Source organism: Lithobates pipiens, unplaced genomic scaffold, assembly GCF_037356315.1.
Source record: "Lithobates pipiens isolate NorthernLeopardFrog02 unplaced genomic scaffold, aLitPip1_a1.2 Scaffold_19, whole genome shotgun sequence".
In the NCBI taxonomy this organism is placed as follows: Eukaryota; Metazoa; Chordata; class Amphibia; order Anura; family Ranidae; genus Lithobates; species Lithobates pipiens.
The window spans coordinates 9,974,401-9,994,098 of record NW_027507764.1 but is presented as its reverse complement, the minus strand read 5'-3'; the positions used below and the strand labels follow the sequence as shown (position 1 = coordinate 9,994,098).

Below are 19,698 nucleotides of genomic sequence, written 5' to 3'. Positions count from 1 at the left end.
ATTGTGAATAAATAAGATTGCTTCAAGCATGTGATGCTCCTTTAAACTCACCTGGGGCAAGTAACAGGTGTGGCCAATATAAAAATCACACCAGAAAGCAGATAAAAAAAAAAGGAGAGAAGTTCACTTAGTCTTTGCATTGTGTGTCTGTGTGTCTCACACTAAGCACGGACAACAGAAAGAGAAGAGAGCTGTCTGAGGACTTGAGAACCAAAATCGTGGAAAAATATCAACAATCTGAAGGTTACAAGTCCCTCTCCAGAGATCTAGATTGGTCTTTGTCCAAAGTGCGCAACGTTATCAAGAAGTTTGCAACCCATGGCACTGTAGCCAATCTCTCTGGTGCGTGGACGGAAGAGAAAAATGGATGAAAGGTTGCAACGCAGGATAGTCCGGATGGGGGATAAGCAGCCCCAAACAAGTTCTAAAGAAATTCAAGCTGTCCTGCAGGCTCAGAGAGCATCATAGTTACATAGTTAGTCAGGTTGAAAAAAGACACATGTCCATCAAGTTCAACCACAAAAAAAAAAAAAAAATATATAATAATAATAATAATAATAATAATAATAATATCATACAATCCCATATACCCAATTCTATACCCACAGTTGATCCAGAGGAAGGCAAAAAAAAAACAGCAGAGCATGATCCAATTTGCTAAAGCAGGGGAAAAACTTCCTGATCCCCCGAGAGGCAATCGGATTTTCCCCAGATCAACTTTACCTATTAATGTCAGTACCCAGTTATATTCTGTACACTTAGGAAATAATCCAGGCCTTTCTTAAAGCAATCTACTGAACTGGCCAGAACCACCTCTGCAGGGAGTCTATTCCACATTTTCACAGCTCTTACTGTGAAGAAACCTTTCCGTAGCATCAGTGTCAACACAAAACTATCCGCCGACATTTAAATGAAATGAAACACTATGGTCCGGGAGGACCCCACTGCTGACACAGAGACATAAAAAAGCAAGACTACATTTCGCCAAAATGTACTTGAGTAATCCAAAATCCTTCTGGGAAAACGTCTTGTGGAGAGATGAGACCAACGTAGAGCTTTTTGGTAAAGCACATCATTCCAATGTTTACCGAAAACTGAATGAGGCCTACAAAGAAAAGAACACGGTACCTACAGTGAGATATGGTGGAGGTTAGGGATGAGCTTCGAGTTCGAGTCGAACTCATGTTCAGCGAACAGTGAACAATTTGGGCTGTTCGCAGCAAATTCGAAAAGCCGGAACACCCTATACAAGTCTATGGGAGAAATCTAAAGTGCTCATTTTAAAGGGTAATATGCAAGTTACTGTCCTAAAAAGTGTTTGGGGACCCGGGTCCTGCCCCAGGGGACATGGATCAATGCAAAAAAAAGTTTTAAAAACGGCAGTTTTTTCAGGAGCAGTGATTTTAATAATGATTAAAGTGAAACAATAAAAGTGTAATATTCCTTTAAATTTCGTAGCTGGGGGGTATCTATAGTATGCCTGTGAAGGGGCGCATGTTTCTGGTGCTTAGAACTGTCCCTGCACAAAGTGTCATTTGTGCAGGAAAAAAAGTCTTTTAAAATCACTTGCGGCTGTTGTCGGGTCCCGTAATACAGAGAACACTCAATGAGTGTTCTCTGTATTAGCCGACAATTCATTCATTCATTGATTCAAAAAAAAAAAAAAAAAGAGTGGGGGTTCCCCTAAATTCAATTACCAGGCCCTTCAGGTCTGACATGGATATTAAGGGGAACCCCGTGTCAAATTTTAAAAAAAAATTGACGTGGGGGTCCCCCTAAATATCCATAACCAGACCCTTCAGGTCTGATATGGATATTAAGGGGAACCCCGCATCAAATTTTAAAAAAAATTGACGTGGGGGTCCCCCTAAAAATCCATATCAGACCCTTTATCCGAGCACGCAACCTGGCAGGCCGCAGGAAAAGAGGGGGGGACGAGAGAGCGCCCCCCCTCCCTCCTGAACCATTCCAGGCCACATACCCTCAACATTGGGAGGATGCTTTGGGGGTCTGTGACCCCTCAAAGCACCTTGTCCCCATGTTGATGAGGACAAGGGCCTCATCCTCACAACCCTGGCCGTTTGTTGTGAGGGTCTGCGGGCGGGGGGCTTATCAGAATCTGGAAGCCCCCTTTAACAAGGGGACCCCCAGATCCCGCCCCCCCCGTTTGAAATGGTAAGGGGGTACAAAAGTACCCCTACCATTTCACAAAGAAAGTGTCAAAATGGTTAAATAAGACAAACACACTTTTGAAAAATTCCTTTATTAAAAATGAAAAAAATAAAAAAAAGATTCCAGCGGTGCTAATCCACTCTTGCTATCCAGCGACGGATCTCCGGGGTCCAGCGATGGATGATCATATCCAGCGACGGGGGATCTCTCAGTCCAGCGCTGTCCATACATCCTTCTTCTGTCTCCACTCCGGAGACACTGCAGAGAGCCCAGCGCTGATGTTTCTTATATTAGGAGGGCGGGGCCACCCGTCACCTGACCCCGCCCCCTCTGACGCTGGTGAAGGGAGCCAGGGGTTCCCCAGTGACGTGTGGGTGACCCCGCCCCCTCTGATGTAACGGAAACCTGCGTTACATCAGAGGGGGCGGGGTCACCCACACGTCACTGGGGAACCCCTGGCTTCCCTCTCCAGCGTCATAGGGGCGGGGTCAGGTGACGTGTGGCCCCGCCCTCCTAATATAAGAAACGTCAGCGCTGGGATCTCTGCAGTGTCTCCGGAGTGGAGACAGAAGAAGGATGTATGGACAGCGCTGGACTGAGAGATCCCCCCTCGCTGGATATGATCATCCATCGCTGGACCCCGGAGACCCGTCGCTGGATAGCAAGAGTGGATTAGCACCGCTGGAATCTTTTTTTTATTTTTAATAAAGGAATTTTTCAAAAGTGTGTTTGTCTTATTTAACCATTTTGACACTTTCTTTGTGAAATGGTAGGGGTACTTTTGTACTCCCTTACCATTTCAAACAGGGGGGGGGCCGGGATCTGGGGGTCCCCTTGTTAAAAGGGGGCTTCCAGATTCTGATAAGCCCCCCGCCCGCAGACCCTCACAATCAACGGCCAGGGTTGTGAGGATGAGGCCCTTGTCCTCATCAACATGGGGACAAGGTGCTTTGAGGGGTCACAGACCCCCAAAGCATCCTCCCAATGTTGAGGGTATGTGGCCTGGTACGGTTCAGGAGGGAGGGGGGGGCCACTCTCTCGTCCCCCCTCTTTTCCTGCGGCCTGCCAGGTTGCGTGCTCGGATAAAGGGTCTGATATGGATTTTTAGGGGGACCCCCACGTCAATTTTTTTTTAAAATTTGATGCGGGGTTCCCCTTAATATCCATATCAGACCTGAAGGGCCTGGTAATTGAATTTAGGGGAACCCCCATGCTTTTTTTTTATTTTTTTATTTTTTATCAATGAATGAATGAATTGTCGGCTAATGCAGAGAACACTCATTGAGTGTTCTCTGTATTACGGGACCCGACAACAGCCGCAAGTGATTTTAAAAGACTTTTTTTCCTGCACAAATGACACTTTGTGCAGGGACAGTTCTAAGCACCAGAAACATGCGCCCCTTCACAGGCATACTATAGATACCCCCCAGCTACGAAATTTAAAGGAATATTACACTTTTATTGTTTCACTTTAATCATTATTAAAATCACTGCTCCTGAAAAAACGGCCGTTTTTAAAACTTTTTTTTGCATTGATCCATGTCCCCTGGGGCAGGACCCGGGTCCCCAAACACTTTTTAGGACAGTAACTTGCATATTACCCTTTAAAATGAGCACTTTAGATTGTGAACGTTCGAGTCCCATAGACTTTAATAGGGTTCTAAAGTTCACACGAAGTTTAGGTCTGTTCGCAGGTTCTGGTGCGAACCGAACAGGGGGGTGTTCGGCTCATCCCTAGTGGAGGTTCAATGATGTTTTGGGGTTGTTTTGCTGCCTCTGGCACTGGGAGTCTTGAATGTGTGGAAGACATCATGAAATCTGAGGATCACCAAAGGATTTCGGGTTGCGCTGTAGAGCTCGGTGTCAGAAAGCTGGGTTTGCGTCGGAGATCTTGGGTCTTCCAGCAGGACAATGACCCCAAACCTACGTCAAAAAAGCACCCAGAAGTGGAGGGCAGCAAAGCGCTGGAGAGTTCTAAAGTGATCAGCAATGAGTCCAGATCTAAATCCCATTGAACACCTGTGGAGAGATCTTAAAATTGCTGTTGGGGAAAAGGCGCCCTTCCAATAAGAGAGACCCGGAGCAGTTTGTAAAGGAAGAGCGGCCCAAAACTCTGGGGGAGAGGTGTAAGAAGATTACTGATGGATATAGGAAGCCACTGATTTCAGTTATTTATTATCAGGTGTGCAACCAAATATTAAGTTAAGGGCGCCGAGAATTTTGACCAGCCCATTTTTGGAATTTTATGTCACATTATGTCCAATTTGCTTTTTTCCAATACAAAGGGAATACACGTGTATAGCAAATCCTGTGTTACTGCAATACTTTTCTGTGAGAAATATTTGATTTTCTGGAAACATTTCTGGGGTGCCAAAAATTTCGGCCATGACTGTATATATACACACACATTATTATATACATATACTTTAATATATATATATATATATATATATATATATATATATATATATATATATATATATATAATAGTGTGTGTGTGTGTGTATTTATATACACACACACACACACACACACACACACACACATTTATAAATATATAAAGCTGAACTCCAGAGTAAATTGAGGGGCTTATCCCTCGCTCCTGTAGGCTCCTCTCCTCCATGCGATGATCCCCTGAAGCCCCCCTGTCGTTTCGCACTCCCATGTCATGAAGTACAACGCAGGGGCAGCAGTCCTGCATCGTAAGTCAGGACCCTGAGGTCCCACCCACATCCCAAAGCATCAGAGGAAAGAGGAGAGGGGGGATAAGGTAAATAAAACTGACTAACCCCCCTCCCCCCCCCCTTGCCACCCATGTAACACATATGTGTGGCAGCAAAAAAGGGAGGGCTAGAACACCCACATGCTGCGCACAGGCATCCACGGGCAGCTATGGCTTCGGTTCTATGATCGCGCTCATGGTGTGCCCCCAGCAGAGCGATTGAGTTGTCATAGACAGCTCTCTGTCTCTAGACATAATTGGGAGCAGGCAGGATGGGTTACTGATCATGTGACCACTGTAACAGCCAATCACCATGGTCACCTGATCGGGAAATCTATCCCCCCTCCTGGATGTGAAGAACCCATCAGGGGCAGGTCCATGGATCTCTGCACTCCCTGTATGTCCTCAGTCTTCCAGGTTGTATGATGCCGGGTGTAATTCAACATGAAGACTGAGGACATCTAGTGGTGAAAATTAATTACTTGGGGTTGACAGTTCAGGATTTAATAGTGAATCCGTTATATACGATAATCGAATGAAAGTGACGTGTTCCGGGAACTCACTATCGAGCAGCAGATCTGTGATGTCCAATTCCAGGGAGGGAGCAATTTTACTGAACATCTTGTAATCCTTTCCGAACCGTGGCATCTGGATGATGAAACACGACGGAACCTGCGAATGTGAAAAAAAACACGCTCTGTGATTGGATACGGTTGCCCCCTGTGATCCACTCACTATACCAGTAGTGGTCTCCAAACTGTGACCATTTGCTTTTATTTAGCCATTGGAGCAATATTCCTCCCACTGACACCATTGATGGGGCACTATTCCACCCACTGATACCAATGATGGGGCACTATTCCTCCCACTGACACCATTGATGGGGCACTATTCCTCCCACTGACACCATTGATGGGGCACTATTCCTCCCACCGATACCATTGATGGGGCACTATTCCTCCCACCGATACCATTGATGGGGCACTATTCCTCCCACCGATACCATTGATGGGGCACTATTCCTCCCACCGATACCATTGATGGGGCACTATTCCTCCCACTGACACCATTGATGGGGCACTATTCCTCCCACCGATACCATTGATGGGGCACTATTCCTCCCACCGATACCATTGATGGGGCACTATTCCTCCCACCGATACCATTGATGGGGCACTATTCCTCCCACCGATACCATTGACAGCTAACAAGTGGATACACTTCTTTACTATATACACTATTCCTCCCACTGACACCAATGATGGGGTGCTATTCCTCCCACTGACACCAATGATGGGGCGCTATTCCTCCCACTGATACCAATGATGGGGCACTATTCCTCCCACTGACACCAATCATGGGGCACGGCACTATTTCTCCCACTGACACCAATCATGGGGCACGGCACTATTCCTCCCACTGACACCAATCATGGGGCACGGCACTATTCCTCCCACTGACACCAATGATGTTTGCTGCCCTTCAGACTAAGTGGGGGTGGGGTGGGGGGCAGCCTGTGGCCATAGGGAGTAGAAAAGGTCCCAATGACATTAGAAATAAACAATTCCCCATCATTGATGTCAGTAGGAGGAATAGCGTCCCACCATTGTTGTCATTGGGAGGAATTGTGCCCCATCATTGTTGTCATCGAGGCCCCACTATTAGTGTTGTTGGGAGGAATTGTGCCCCTTTTTTTGTCAGGGGGGGGGGGGGGGGGGGGGATTATGTCCCATTGTTGGTATCAGTGGATAAAAATAGTGCCCCAAAGGCCGCATAAAAGCAAGGAAAGGGCCGCAGTTTGGAGACCACTGCTGTTTCAAAAAGCCCTCCTGAAATCGGCTCCTCAATACCCACCCCAGACCATTACCAGTACTCAGTACCAGTGCCAGCTCTGGGGATGTTACCCTCATCCCTACTAGACATGTGCAATTAGTTTCGGTCCGAATATAAAATTTAAACAAATGTTTGGTTATTCAGAGATTCTAATGTATGCAAATTTCCAAATGAATTAGTAACAAATTTAATTGAAATTCTCTTAATTTCGTTTAGTATATTCGTTTTCTAATGAATTCCTAATTTTCTGAACGATTTGAATTCGGATTAGAATAGCTGGTTGTTAAGGAGCGGGCCCGGGAAGCGGATTGCCGTGTCATTAGCAACCGATGACTCAACAGCTGTCAGCGGGCTTCCCCACTCAGAGCTGAAATGTAAATAAAAGAAGGCCGCCAATAGAAAATTCAGAAAAAAAAAAAAAAAAAAACAACAGCGTGGGGTCCCCCCACCCCAATCCCTACAAGGCCCTTCAGGTCTGGTATGGAGTTTTAGGGGAACCCCATGTCAAAAAATAAAAAGGCATAGGCCCCCCCAAAATTCATACCAGACCCATATCCGAGCATGCAGCCAGACAGACCAGTAAAGGAAGGGGGTGGGGGGGGGGGGGGGAAATGAGCAAGTGCCCCCGCTCCCCCTTCTGAACCATATCAGGCCTCATGCCCGCAACATGGGGGGGGGGGGTGCTTTGGGGCAGGGCACCACTGAGCACCTTGTCACCATGTTGATTGGGACAAGGACCTCTTCTAAACGACCCTGGCCGATGGTTGTGGGGGTCTGCAGGTGGGAGGTTTGTTGAAATCTGGAAGCCCCCTCTAACAAGGGGGCCCCCAGACCCCCCCCTTTATGTAAATGAGAAAAAAAGTGTACAAAGTGGGTAAGGGCCTGGTATGGACTGAATTTTTCATTGCCGGCATTCTTTTGTTTACATTTCAGCTGTCAGTGGGAAAGCCCGCTGACAGCTGATGAGTCATTGGTTGTCAGCGGCACCAGCTGTTCTTCACACAGAGTTTGAATCGGTTGACTATTTTTGGACAGATCCGAATGCGAAACGTTCTAAAAAAAAAAAAATTGGAATCCGTTAGAAAATGAATAAATGAAATGAAACAAAATAAAATGAATCAACAAAACAAAAACATAACATATCCAAACAAAACTAAACAAATTTTCCTGTTCTGCACATTACTTACCGTAGGCGCCCATGCAAGAAAACACCTTGTTTCTCACAACAACTAATCAGAATCCTTCTTTCATATTAAAGAGAAAGTAAACCCTTTTGGGTTTTAATTCCTCTTTTGTTCCCTTGCAAAGTAAAAGCATAATGGGCTAGTATGCATCATATACTAGCCCATCATGTGCCACTTACCTGCAAACTAAGCCTGTGATGTCCGCGCTGGTGGCCGCATCCACCTTCTTCCCCCCTCTTCCTTCCGGGGGCCATGGACCCAAGGCTCTGTGACTTGCCGGAGGCGAGTGACGTCACTCCCGAGCCGCCGGTCAAGGCACGGGCCCTTTAGCAACGGCGCGACCGTGCCCTTTCTTCAGTGCGCATGCGCCGATGATGTCGGCCCAAAGGGTATATGGTAAATATCTCCTAAACCGTGCAGGTTCAAGAGATATTTCCAGTATCTACAGGCAAGTCTTATTATAGGCTTACCTGTAGGTAAAAGTGGTATAACTAGACACTTTAAACATTGTGCTAAAGCAATGGCGGCTGGAAACTGGTCTTAAGAGGCAACGAGAAATGTCCTTGCTCGCACGCTTTTCATATATACTTTCCCCAGGTGAGTCGCTGACTTAGAATATGTAAGTAGCCAGGAAAGTTAGGACTCCCAAGTTGACCACGTCAGTGACTGACCAGGGCAGCCTTTCTCAACCTTTTCAACAAAGAGGAACCCTTGAAATAGTTCTCTGGTCTCGGGGAACCCCTGCTAAAAATTAGAAATCTAGAACTTATGATACATTAGTGTAATGGTCAGTGGGAAGAATGGTCCTTACACTTGTGGTCATTGGAAAGAATTACCTCCTTACAGATACCGTATTTATCGGCGTATAACACACACCCCAAGTTTAGGAGGGAAGTTTAAGGAAAAAACCTTACATTTTAAATGCCCATCAATGTAGCCTTCCACTGTCCCCCTGCAGCCCTCCACTGTCCCCCTGCAGCCCTCCACTGTCCCCCTGCAGCCCTCCACTGTCCCCCTGCAGCCTTCCACAAAATTGCAGTATGGTTAGTTTTAAATTTACCGCCACCATCTTCGGCTTCTCCCGCCGCGATCTTCGGCTCCTCCCGCCGCCGTTGAGATCTTCGGCTCCTCCCGCCGCCGTTGAGATCTTCGGCTCCTCCCGCCGCCGACATAGACTGAGCCGAGCCGAGGGTACTCGGCTCTGCTCGCAGTAACGCTCCCGTCCCGCCCCTTCTCCTGGCTCCTGTGATGGACACAAGACCGGGCCAATGGCGGGACGTAAAGGCTAGGAGGCGGGACTGGGCGTGACTGAGAGCGGAGCCGAGTACACAGTACACTCGGCTCAGCTCGGTAAATGTCGGCGGCGCTCCACAGAGTGCAGATCGGCAGGGGGGGGTGGGATCGGCGTATAACACGCACCCATGATTTTCCCCAGATTTTAAGGGGAAAAAAGTGCGTGTTATACGCCAATAAATACGGTAGTTAAAAAGATCAATGGTGTCAGTGGGAACTTATCTGAGAGAAATTGCCCAATGCTGAAGGAACCCCTACAACCTCTGGAGGAACCCTGGTTGAAAAATCACTGGACTAGGTAGTGAAAGAAGTATGAGGGTGACAAAGCCTGCCCCCTCACAAACAAGGACATATTATTTTCCCTTAAATACATGGAACTCCCCCCTTCATTATCTGCTACGTGCACTCACCTCGGCCAGCTTGAGGTTGGAGTGGTGGAAGGACTGCTCCAAAAGCTGCTGGACGTTGGGAACGGTCATTTCCTGCTGCTTCTCTATGAAGATCTGGTAGCAGTAACACTCCTGGACACCTTGATCCTTCGACCTGTGGGGGTTGGAAGACCACAAAATGACAAGAGGAATAAACTGTCCAAAACAATGCCACCGCCAAGGAAACAACAATGTACTGTATGCATGCCACCACCAAGGCAAAAGGACATATTTTGAATGTTCTTTGGCCAGAGTATCAATGCAGCATGCAGAGGAGGTAGGTGAGTGGCTCTCATAGCCTACAACATCTTCCTCTTCCCAGGCGCAGAGCAATCCGTATTCAGCCAGCATGGATAAAGCTCACTCTTCCTTCTCCTCTGCTAATCCCACCATACCCCTCCAACGCATGTAGCTGAGGGGTGAAGCTATGAATTTTAGTTTAAAAAAAAAGCTGAAGATGTCTTGTAACTCTGTATTTGGTCCTGCTGTCAAATTGTCCTGCCACTGGACAATTTTCGAACAACCTTATCTGAGGTCTGAAGTTCAATTTTTTTTTTGCAGTTTCTTGCGCTTCAAAATTTGAGTCTTTTCTCTATGGCCAATTTTTATACTCCTGCATTTGCAGGCTGAGGCTCTCATTTTCAGCTAACACCTACCTGGGTCTTGGGCCAACACATCTGTCACTGCTGCAAAACTGTCCTGCCACTGGACAATTTTTGCACAACAATGAACAATGTACTGTATGCATGCCACCGCCAAGGCAAAGGACATCTTTTGCATTTCTTTGGCCACAGTATCAGAGGAGGTAGGCTAGTGGTTCTCATAGCCTACAACATCTTCCTCTTCCCAGGCGCAGAGCAGTCCATATTCAGCCAGCATGGATAAAGCTCGCTCTTCCTTCTCCTCTGCTAATCCCACCATACCCCTCCAACGCATGTAGCTGAGGGGCCAAAGCTATAAATTTTAGTTAAAAACAGCTGAAGATGTCTTGTAGCTCTGTATTTGGCCCTACTATCAAATTGTCCCGCCACTGGACAATTTTCGCACAACCTTATCTGTGGTCTGAAGTTCAATTTTTTTTGCAGAAAACAGCTACCCGTTTCTTGTGCTTCAACATTTGAGTCTTTTCTCTCTGGCTAATTTTTATACTCCTGCATTTGTGGGCTGAAGCTCTCATTTTCAGAAAACACCTGCCTGGGTCTTGGGCCAACACATCTGTCACTGCTGCAAAACTGTCCTGCCACTGGACAATTTTTGCACAACAATGTACAATGTACTGTATGCATGCCACCACCAAGGCAAAAGGACATCTTTTGCATTTCTTTGGCCAGAGTGTCAATACAGCATGTAGAGGAGGCAGGTGAGTGTCTCTCATAGCCTACATCATCTTCCTCTTCCCAGGCGCAGAGCAGTCCATATTCAGCCAGCATGGATAAAGCTCGCTCTTCCTTCTCCTCTGCTAATCCCACCATACCCCTCCAACGCATGTAGCTGAGGGGCCAAAGCTATAAATTTTAGTTAAAAACAGCTGAAGATGTCTTGTAGCTCTGTATTTGGCCCTGCTATCAAATTGTCCCGCCACTGGACAATTTTCGCACAACCTTATCTGTGGTCTGAAGTTCAATTTTTTTTGCAGAAAACAGCTGCCCGTTTCTTGTGCTTCAACATTTGAGTCTTTTCTCTCTGGCTAATTTTTATACTCCTGCATTTGTGGGCTGAAGCTCTCATTTTCAGAAAACACCTGCCTGGGTCTTGGGCCAACACATCTGTCACTGCTGCAAAACTGCCACTGCACAATTTTTGCACAACAATGTACAATGTACTGCATGCATGCCACCGCCAAGGCAAAGGACATCTTTTGCATTTCTTTGGCCAGAGTATCAATGCAGCATGTAGAGGAGGTTAGGCGAGTGGGTCTCATAGCCTACAACATCTTCCTCTTCCCAGGTGCAGAGCAGTCAGTATTCAGCCAGCATGGATAAAGCTCGCTCTTCCTTCTCCACTGCTAATCCCACCATACCCCTCGAACCATGTAGCTGAAGGCTGAAGCTATCAATTTTAGTTAAAAAACAGCTGAAGATGTCTTGTAGCTCTGCATTTGGTCCTGCTGTCAAACTGTCCCGCCACTGGACAATTTTCGCAAAACCTTATCTGAGGTCTGAAGTTTTTTTTGCAGAAAACAGCTGCCCCTTTCTTGTGCTTCAACATTTGAGTCTTCTCTCTCTGGCCGATTTTTATACTCCTGCATTTGTGGGCTGAAGCTCTCATTTTCAGCTAAGGCCGCGTACACACGGGCGGACTGTTCGCCCAACCTTGTTTGGGCGGACAGTCCGCTCGTGTGTGGGGCTTCAGCGGACAGTTTCAGCGGACAGTTGGACGAACAAGGTTTTTCGGAAATTCCGAAAAACTGTCCGCTGAAACCTTGTTTGAGCGAACAGTCCGCCCGTGTGTAGGCTTGTTCGACAAACTAAGTTCCGCGCATGCTCAGAAAGGATTTACACGTCAGAAAGTTGCATTGCAGTGTATTGGACGTCGAAATTTTCGATCCGTCGTACGTGTCGAAACGTCATCGCGCACGGTTTCAGCAAACTGTTCGTTCGTCGTGTGTGGGCATGTCCGTCCATGCTAAGTTTGAGCGGACTGTCCGCCGAAACTGTTGGATGGACAAAGTTGGGCGAACAGTCCGCCCGTGTGTACGCGGCCTAACACCTGCCTGGGTCTTGGGCCAACACATCTGTCACTGCTGCAAAACTGTCCTGCCACTGGACAAATTTTGCACAACTTTATTGGAGGACTGAAGTTCAGCTGCCCGTTTGTTGTGTCTCGACATTTGAGTCGTCTCTCTCTGATGCAAAAAATGCTCCGAAACTATACCTGAGGACCATAGCTGTAATAGATTTTTGAAAATATTACAGATCTGGTTAACTCTGAATAATGCGCTTCACCCAATGGCCTTACTCAGTGGGTGAGTCAAGGAGGGTAGGAATTTATATGCTGCAACTTAGCTCCCCCATGCATCTATGGTAAAGCTGCAATGCCACACTATTAATGACTAAAGCTGGCCATACACCTATAGATTATCTGCAGATTTTCTATGGTTAGAAGGAAAAAGTGCAACAGATTTCTCCATGTTGCTAAACTGTGTGGATGGAGGAATCTCCCACTTTTTCCATCTAACCATAGAAAATCTGCAGATAATCTATAGGTGTATGGCCAGCTTTAGCCCATGTAACAGCATGCAGAGGAGGTAGGTGACCAGCTCCCAAAGCCCTTATGTCCTTCCTTCCAGGCACAGAGCAGCCAGTATTGAGCCATCGTCGTCTATGAAGCTCTTCTTCCTCCTCCTCCTCCTCCTTCGCTAGTCCCACCAAACCCCTGGACACATGTAGTTGAGGACTGAAGCTCTAATTTTTATTAAAAAGACAAAAAAACGCAAACAGCTAATGGTGCCCAACATCTCCAAAGTTGTCCCTGCTGTCCCTGCTGCCAAGCTGTGTTGCCGCTGGACACATTTTACACAACCTTATCTTTGGGCTGAAGTTCTCTTTTTTTTTTGCAAAAGACAGCTGCCTGGTCCTTGTGTCTTCACAATTGGCCTACAACGTCTCCCATAGCCTACAACTTCTTCCTTTTCCCAGACACAGAGCAGTCAGTATTCAACCAGCATTGATCAAGCTCGCTCTGCCTCCTCCTCTGCTAAGCCCACTATACCCCCTGCACACATATAGCTGAGGGTCAAAGCTCTAATTTTTGGGGAAAAACAGCTGAAGATGTCTTGCGTCTCTCAATATGGTCCTGCTGTCAAATTGTCCCACCACTGGACAATTTTCGCACAACCTTATCTTAGGTCAGAAGTTCAAATTTTAAGCAGAAAACAGCTGCCCGTTTCTTGGGTCTTCTCTCTATGATGCAAAAAAAGGGGTTGCCGATGCTGGCCAATCTTTATCATTCCTGCATTTGGAGGGCTGAAGCTCCAATTTCCATAAAAAAAAAGTGCCTGTACCTTGAGTCTTCACATTTGGGGCTATGCATGAGAAGCTTGCAGGGACACTTAAAGCACTATAAAAGTTTGCCTTGTACTCCAAAACACCATTCGGTGTTGCCGGCAGTGCCTGGACAAGATCCTCCAGCACAGGGCAAAAGATGTGAAACTGCGCCCCCCCCCCCCCATTCAAGATGTGCAAGCTTAGGGGATCCTATACCCAACAGTCATGTGCAGCTCAGTTTTACCATTGAGCACATGCTTGTTTTGATGGCTCTCTCCTCCACTCATAGCTCTCCAGTGGACACTTCTGCTCTCGGTGGTGCAGGCTGTGCTCTCTCTCCCACTCATCCTTCCTGCTAGTGCAACTCCTGTGCGTCTAAACACCGCCACCTGCTGGTTAATACAGCAGGACTCCACTGGCAGGAAGGGAGAGGCTCTCTGCTGCTCCCAGTGCTGGGGTGACAGGAGTAGTGATGCCGACAACTGTCAACCTTGTAACAGAAGAAGGACGGCATCTCCATCCCTACAGTAAACCATTGCGCCCAGGGTAGCCGACCCTCCCGCCCACCCCTTGTCCCAGCCCCCAGGTGCCGGCATTTAAATAATTGAAGTTAACAGAAATAAATCAGATAACAAAAAGATGGAAGCGCGCACACAGAGACCCACCATCCATACAAGGTAGTGTAGATTACGGCTTCAGCCCAGGTTCCTCCTGGCCACTCCCCTGCGATGCGTTTTGCCTCGTCCACAGAGCTTAACCATAGGAGGACCTCTAAATGCATAGAGGACTTCAATTGCAGGAGTGTAAAAATTGGGCAGCATCAAAAAACTTTATTTTTTTTGATCACAGAGAGGTCTCAAATCAAAGAGGACTTCTATGATTAGGCCCCGCGGGTGAAACGTGTCAGTGGATGGCATGGCTAGGAGGAGGCCGGGCTGATGACCTCATTTTCACATTTATGGCTGTTGTCAATGCTGCAAAACCATCCTGCCTCCAAATCAATTTCTACCTAGTGCCAGATTAGGTTAGACAGTCATTCTCTTCCCCCGCCAGTAACCCCGCCTATGAACGCAGTTCACCCCAATGGCCTTACCCATAGAAGGTGGGCGAGTCCGGAAGGGTAGGAAACTAGATTCTGTATTTATCTCCCACAATGCTACAGGTGCAATGCCACACCATTAACGATTGGGTGAAAGGTGTTAGTGTGTCAGCCCAAATCTCGCATTAAAGTTTGTAGCAAAAAAATGCAGCAGAGTGTGGCTTACGCGTTTGTATGTCTGGAGGGTAGGAGAAGGATCCTTCACAGTCTCTGTACTGGACATGTGCAATACGTTTAGTTCCGAAATACATTTTTTAACAAATTTTCTCAAATTCGTTAATTCTGAGATTTCCAAATTTTTTGAATTTCAGAAGATCCGAAGTTCGAAAAGTTCCGAAGTTCGAAAAGTTCCGAAGTTCGAAAAGTTCCGAAATTCGAAAAGTACCGATTTGCTGGTTCAAATCCCGACCACGACACCATCTGCCTGGAGTTTGCATGTTCTCCCTGTGCCTGCGTGGGCTTCCTCTGGGTACTCCGGTTTCCTCCCACACTCCAAAGACATGCAGGTAGGTTAATCACATCCTGTCTATATGTGTATGTGTTTGTAAGCGCGTCGGGACCCTTCGGGGTAAGGCCGCGCTATATCAAGATTCAACTCAAATTTAAAAAATTTGAATATTCCAAAAACAAGAATGAAAATCAGAAAACCCGAAAATCTGAAATAATAGCTAATAATAAATATTAAATTATATGTATTAGAATTTCCTTTCAAATTCGGATTTTTAAATTTACGAATTTCCAAAATCCGAAAATCCGGAATTAGAAAATTCTGAAAATTTGGAAATTCCAAAATGTGAATTTTCAAATTTCTAAAAAAAAAAAAAAAAAAAAAAAATGAATGAGACGCAAGCGAACAAATTTTTTGTCAGTGCACATGTCTACTCTGTACCTAGACACTGCCCGAGGTGACGTCATATATAATATTTTATATATATATATATATATATATACATATACACACACACACACATACACACACACACATACATACACACACTGTACATTGGCCATCTGTGTCCCAGAATAGAGGAATATCACTTACTGCAGCCTCAGCAGAGGGTCGGCTCTGAGGATTCGCTGCATTATCAGGTTCAGGAACTCCTCCGGGTCTGAGAGTCAAAAGAAAAAAAAAGAAAAATACAAATATCAGAAATAATACAAAACTGCACAGTATGGGTGAGAAATAAATATGGGACATCAAAATGATAACTAGCCAACTATAGCAAAGTCTTCTTAGAACAGGGGGTCACTCGTCTCATCACATCACATCACCCCAGAAATAAGGAGATTATGTGACAATGGGGTAGAAAAAAAGAATGATTTGCACGGCTCCACTGAAGCCAGGCCTATAATAATGTATATTCCTGGGTCTGTACACCCGCTGTGCCCATTATGAGGGGTTCCCACCATCTCTGTGCTCAGTTCCCTGGTCTGTACACCCGCTGTGCCCATTATGAAGGGTTCCCACCATCCCTGTGCTGAGTTCCTGGGTCTGTACACCCGCTGTGCCCATTAAGAAGGGTTCCCACCATCCCTGTGCTGAGTTCCCGGGTCTGTACACCCGCTGTGCCCATTATGAGGGGTTCCCACCATCCCTGTGCTGAGTTCCTGGGTCTGTACACCCGCTGTGCCCATTATGAGGGGTTCCCACCATCCCTGTGCTGAGTTCCCAGGTCTGTACACCCGCTGTGCCTATTAGGAAGGGTTCCCACCATCCCTGTGCTGAGTTCCCGGGTCTGTACACCTGCTGTGCCCATTATGAGGGGTTCCCACCATCCCTGTGCTGAGTTCCCGGGTCTGTACACCTGCTGTGCCCATTAAGAAGGGTTCCCACCATCCCTGTGCTGAGTTCCCGGGTCTGTACACCTGCTGTGCCCATTATGAGGGGTTCCCACCATCCCTGTGCTGAGTTCCCGGGTCTGTACACCCGCTGTGCCCATTAAGAAGGGTTCCCACCATCCCTGTGCTGAGTTTCCGGGTCTGTACACCTGCTGTGCCCATTATGAAGGGTTCCCACCATCCCTGTGCTGAGTTCCCGGGTCTGTACACCCGCTGTGCTCATTATGAGGAGTTCCCACCATCCCTGTGCCAAGTTCCCAGGTCTGTACTATCCTGGCAGTAAAGTGATAGTGGTACCTTTCTCCGAGGTGGTGAAGCTGGGGCACTGACTCTCCTGCATCAATTGATGTCGCAGCATCATCACGCTGTCCGCAGAGACATATCCGATCCTGCCAAGGACACCAGTTAGAAGCAATCATCATCATCTTTATCATTTATTCCATTATATACATTTTCTAATATTAAAAGCAGAACGTCAATCAGATGTAAAAACAGCATCAAGACCCGTCATGAATTCCATAAAAAAGAAAAACAAAAAAAAAAACTGCAGCTAATATAAATTGTCTTCATATCAGCTCCCCATCACTGTGGTGGAAAGACAACTCCTCTCCAGGTGATAAAGCAGTGTCTAAATGGTTAGCACTTCCGCCCGTCAGCACTAGGGGGCACCGGTTCGCATCCCAACCACGGCACTACCTATAATACATGGAGTCTGCATGTTCTCTCTGTGCCTGCGTGGGTTTCCTCCGGGTACTTCAGTTTCCTCCCACACTCCAAAGACATGCTGGGAGGTGATTTGGCTCCTGTCTATATTGGCCCCATGTATATATGTGAGTTAGGGACCTTAGATTGTAAGCTCTTTGGAGGCCCCATTCACACCTCAGCGTTTTGTAGCTTGAAGCCCCAAAATGCTGGAGCAGAAAAAATAAAAAATAAAAATCAATGATTCTCTATGGAGACGCTTCTCATCTCCACTAAGAGTCGCCTGAAGCTAAAAAAAAGTTCTGGAGCTCAAACTGGGCAGATTGGGGAGTTTAAGCCTTTTTAAGCAGCATAGAAATGCAGGGAGACTATTGATTTGGATGTTTTTGTGCATTTTAGCAAGTTTTGTTGAGTGTTTTTCTGCTCAAAAGCAATAATTAAATAAGAAGAATTAAAAATAAAATACATAAATAAAAATAATAAATACATAACTAACCCTAATATTAACTCCAAACCCCAATATTGACCCCTAATCCTAACCCTAATATTAACCCCAAACCCTAATCTTGATCCCTAATCCTAACCCTAATATTAACCCCAAACCCTAATCTTGATCCCTAATCCTAATATTGACCCCCTAATCCTAATCCCAAACTAGAATATTAACCCCTAATCCTTATACTGACCCCTAACCCAAATATTGACCCCTAATCCTTATACTGACCCCTAATCCTAACCCTAATATTAACCCCTAATCCTTATACTGACCCCTAATCCTAACCCTAATATTAACCCCTAATCCTTATACTGCCCCCTAACCCAAATATTGACCCCTAATCCTTATACTGACCCCTAATCCTAACCCTAATATTAACCCCTAATCCTTATACTGACCCCTAATCCTAACCCTAATATTAACCCCTAATCCTTATACTGCCCCCTAACCCAAATATTGACCCCCTAATCCTAACCCTAATATTAACCCCTAATCCTTATACTGACCCCTAACCCAAATATTGACCCCCCTAATCCTAACACTAATATTAACCCCTAATCCTAACCCCAAACTAGAATATTAACCCCTAATCCTTATACTGACCCCTAACCCAAATATTGACCCCCTAATCCTAACCCTAATATTAACCCCTAATCCTTATACTGCCCCCTAACCCAAATATTGACCCCTAATCCTTATACTGACCCCTAATCCTAACCCTAATATTAACCCCTAATCCTTATACTGACCCCTAATCCTAACCCTAATATTAACCCCTAATCCTTATACTGCCCCCTAACCCAAATATTGACCCCCTAATCCTAACCCTAATATTAACCCCTAATCCTTATACTGACCCCTAACCCAAATATTGACCCCCCTAATCCTAACACTAATATTAACCCCTAATCCTAACCCCAAACTAGAATATTAACCCCTAATCCTTATACTGACCCCTAACCCAAATATTGACCCCCTAATCCTAACCCTAATATTAACCCCTAATCCTTATACTGACCCCTAACCCAAATATTGACCCCCTAATCCTAACACTAATATTAACCCCTAATCCTAACCCCAAACTAGAATATTAACCCCTAATCCATATACTGACCCCTAACCCTAATATTGACCCATAATCCTAACCCCAAACTAGAATATTAACCCCTAATCCTTATACTGACTCCTTACCCCTTTTATTGACCCCTAATCCTAACCCTAATATTAACCCCTAATCCTAATGTTGACCCCCTAATCCTAACCCCTAACCCTAATATTGACCCCTAATCCTAATATTAACCCCTAAACCTAACCCCAAACTCTAATATTAACCCCTAAACCTTATACTGACCCCTAACCCTAATATTGACCCCTAAACCTAAACTATAACATTAACCCCTAAACCTTATACTGTTCTCTAATCCTAACACCTAATCCTAATAACCCCTAATCCTAATATTAACCCCTAACATTAACCCCTAATCCCAACACCTAACCCTAATAATCACCCCTAACCCTAATATTAACCCCTAACCCTAATAACCCCTAATCCTAATTTAACCTCTAATCCTAACTCCTAACCCTAACATTAACCCCTAATCCCAACATCTAACCCTAATGATAGCCCCATATCCTAATATTGACCCCTAACATTAACCCCTAACCCCAATATTAACCCCCAATTCTAACCCTAAATCTTAACCCTAATATTAACCCCTAATACTGACCCCTAATCCTAGCCATAATGCTAACCCCTAACCTAACAAAATAAATACTTACCATTAAAGTAAATAAATAATAAATTAAAAAAATTAATTAACCACTAACTATAACCTTTAACCCCTTAAAAAAAGTAAAATAATTAATAAACAATAAATAAAAATAGATGAAAAAGCTGAAAAACAAGATGAAATACATTATATTTTTCTCGATTAGCTAATAAAA

At 45.6% G+C, this 19,698-nt stretch overlaps 1 protein-coding gene across 1 annotated transcript in view; it reads right to left on the bottom strand.

Moving 5' to 3' along the window:
* Nucleotides 1–19,698, bottom strand: part of LOC143995804 (ubiquitin carboxyl-terminal hydrolase CYLD-like) — a 72,517-nt gene that overhangs the window by 7,926 nt on the left and 44,893 nt on the right. Inside the window, 4 exon segments of the mRNA XM_077490517.1 lie at nucleotides 5,458–5,566; nucleotides 9,615–9,747; nucleotides 15,760–15,826; nucleotides 16,854–16,945. Coding sequence (XP_077346643.1) covers nucleotides 5,458–5,566; nucleotides 9,615–9,747; nucleotides 15,760–15,826; nucleotides 16,854–16,945 — 401 coding nt within the window.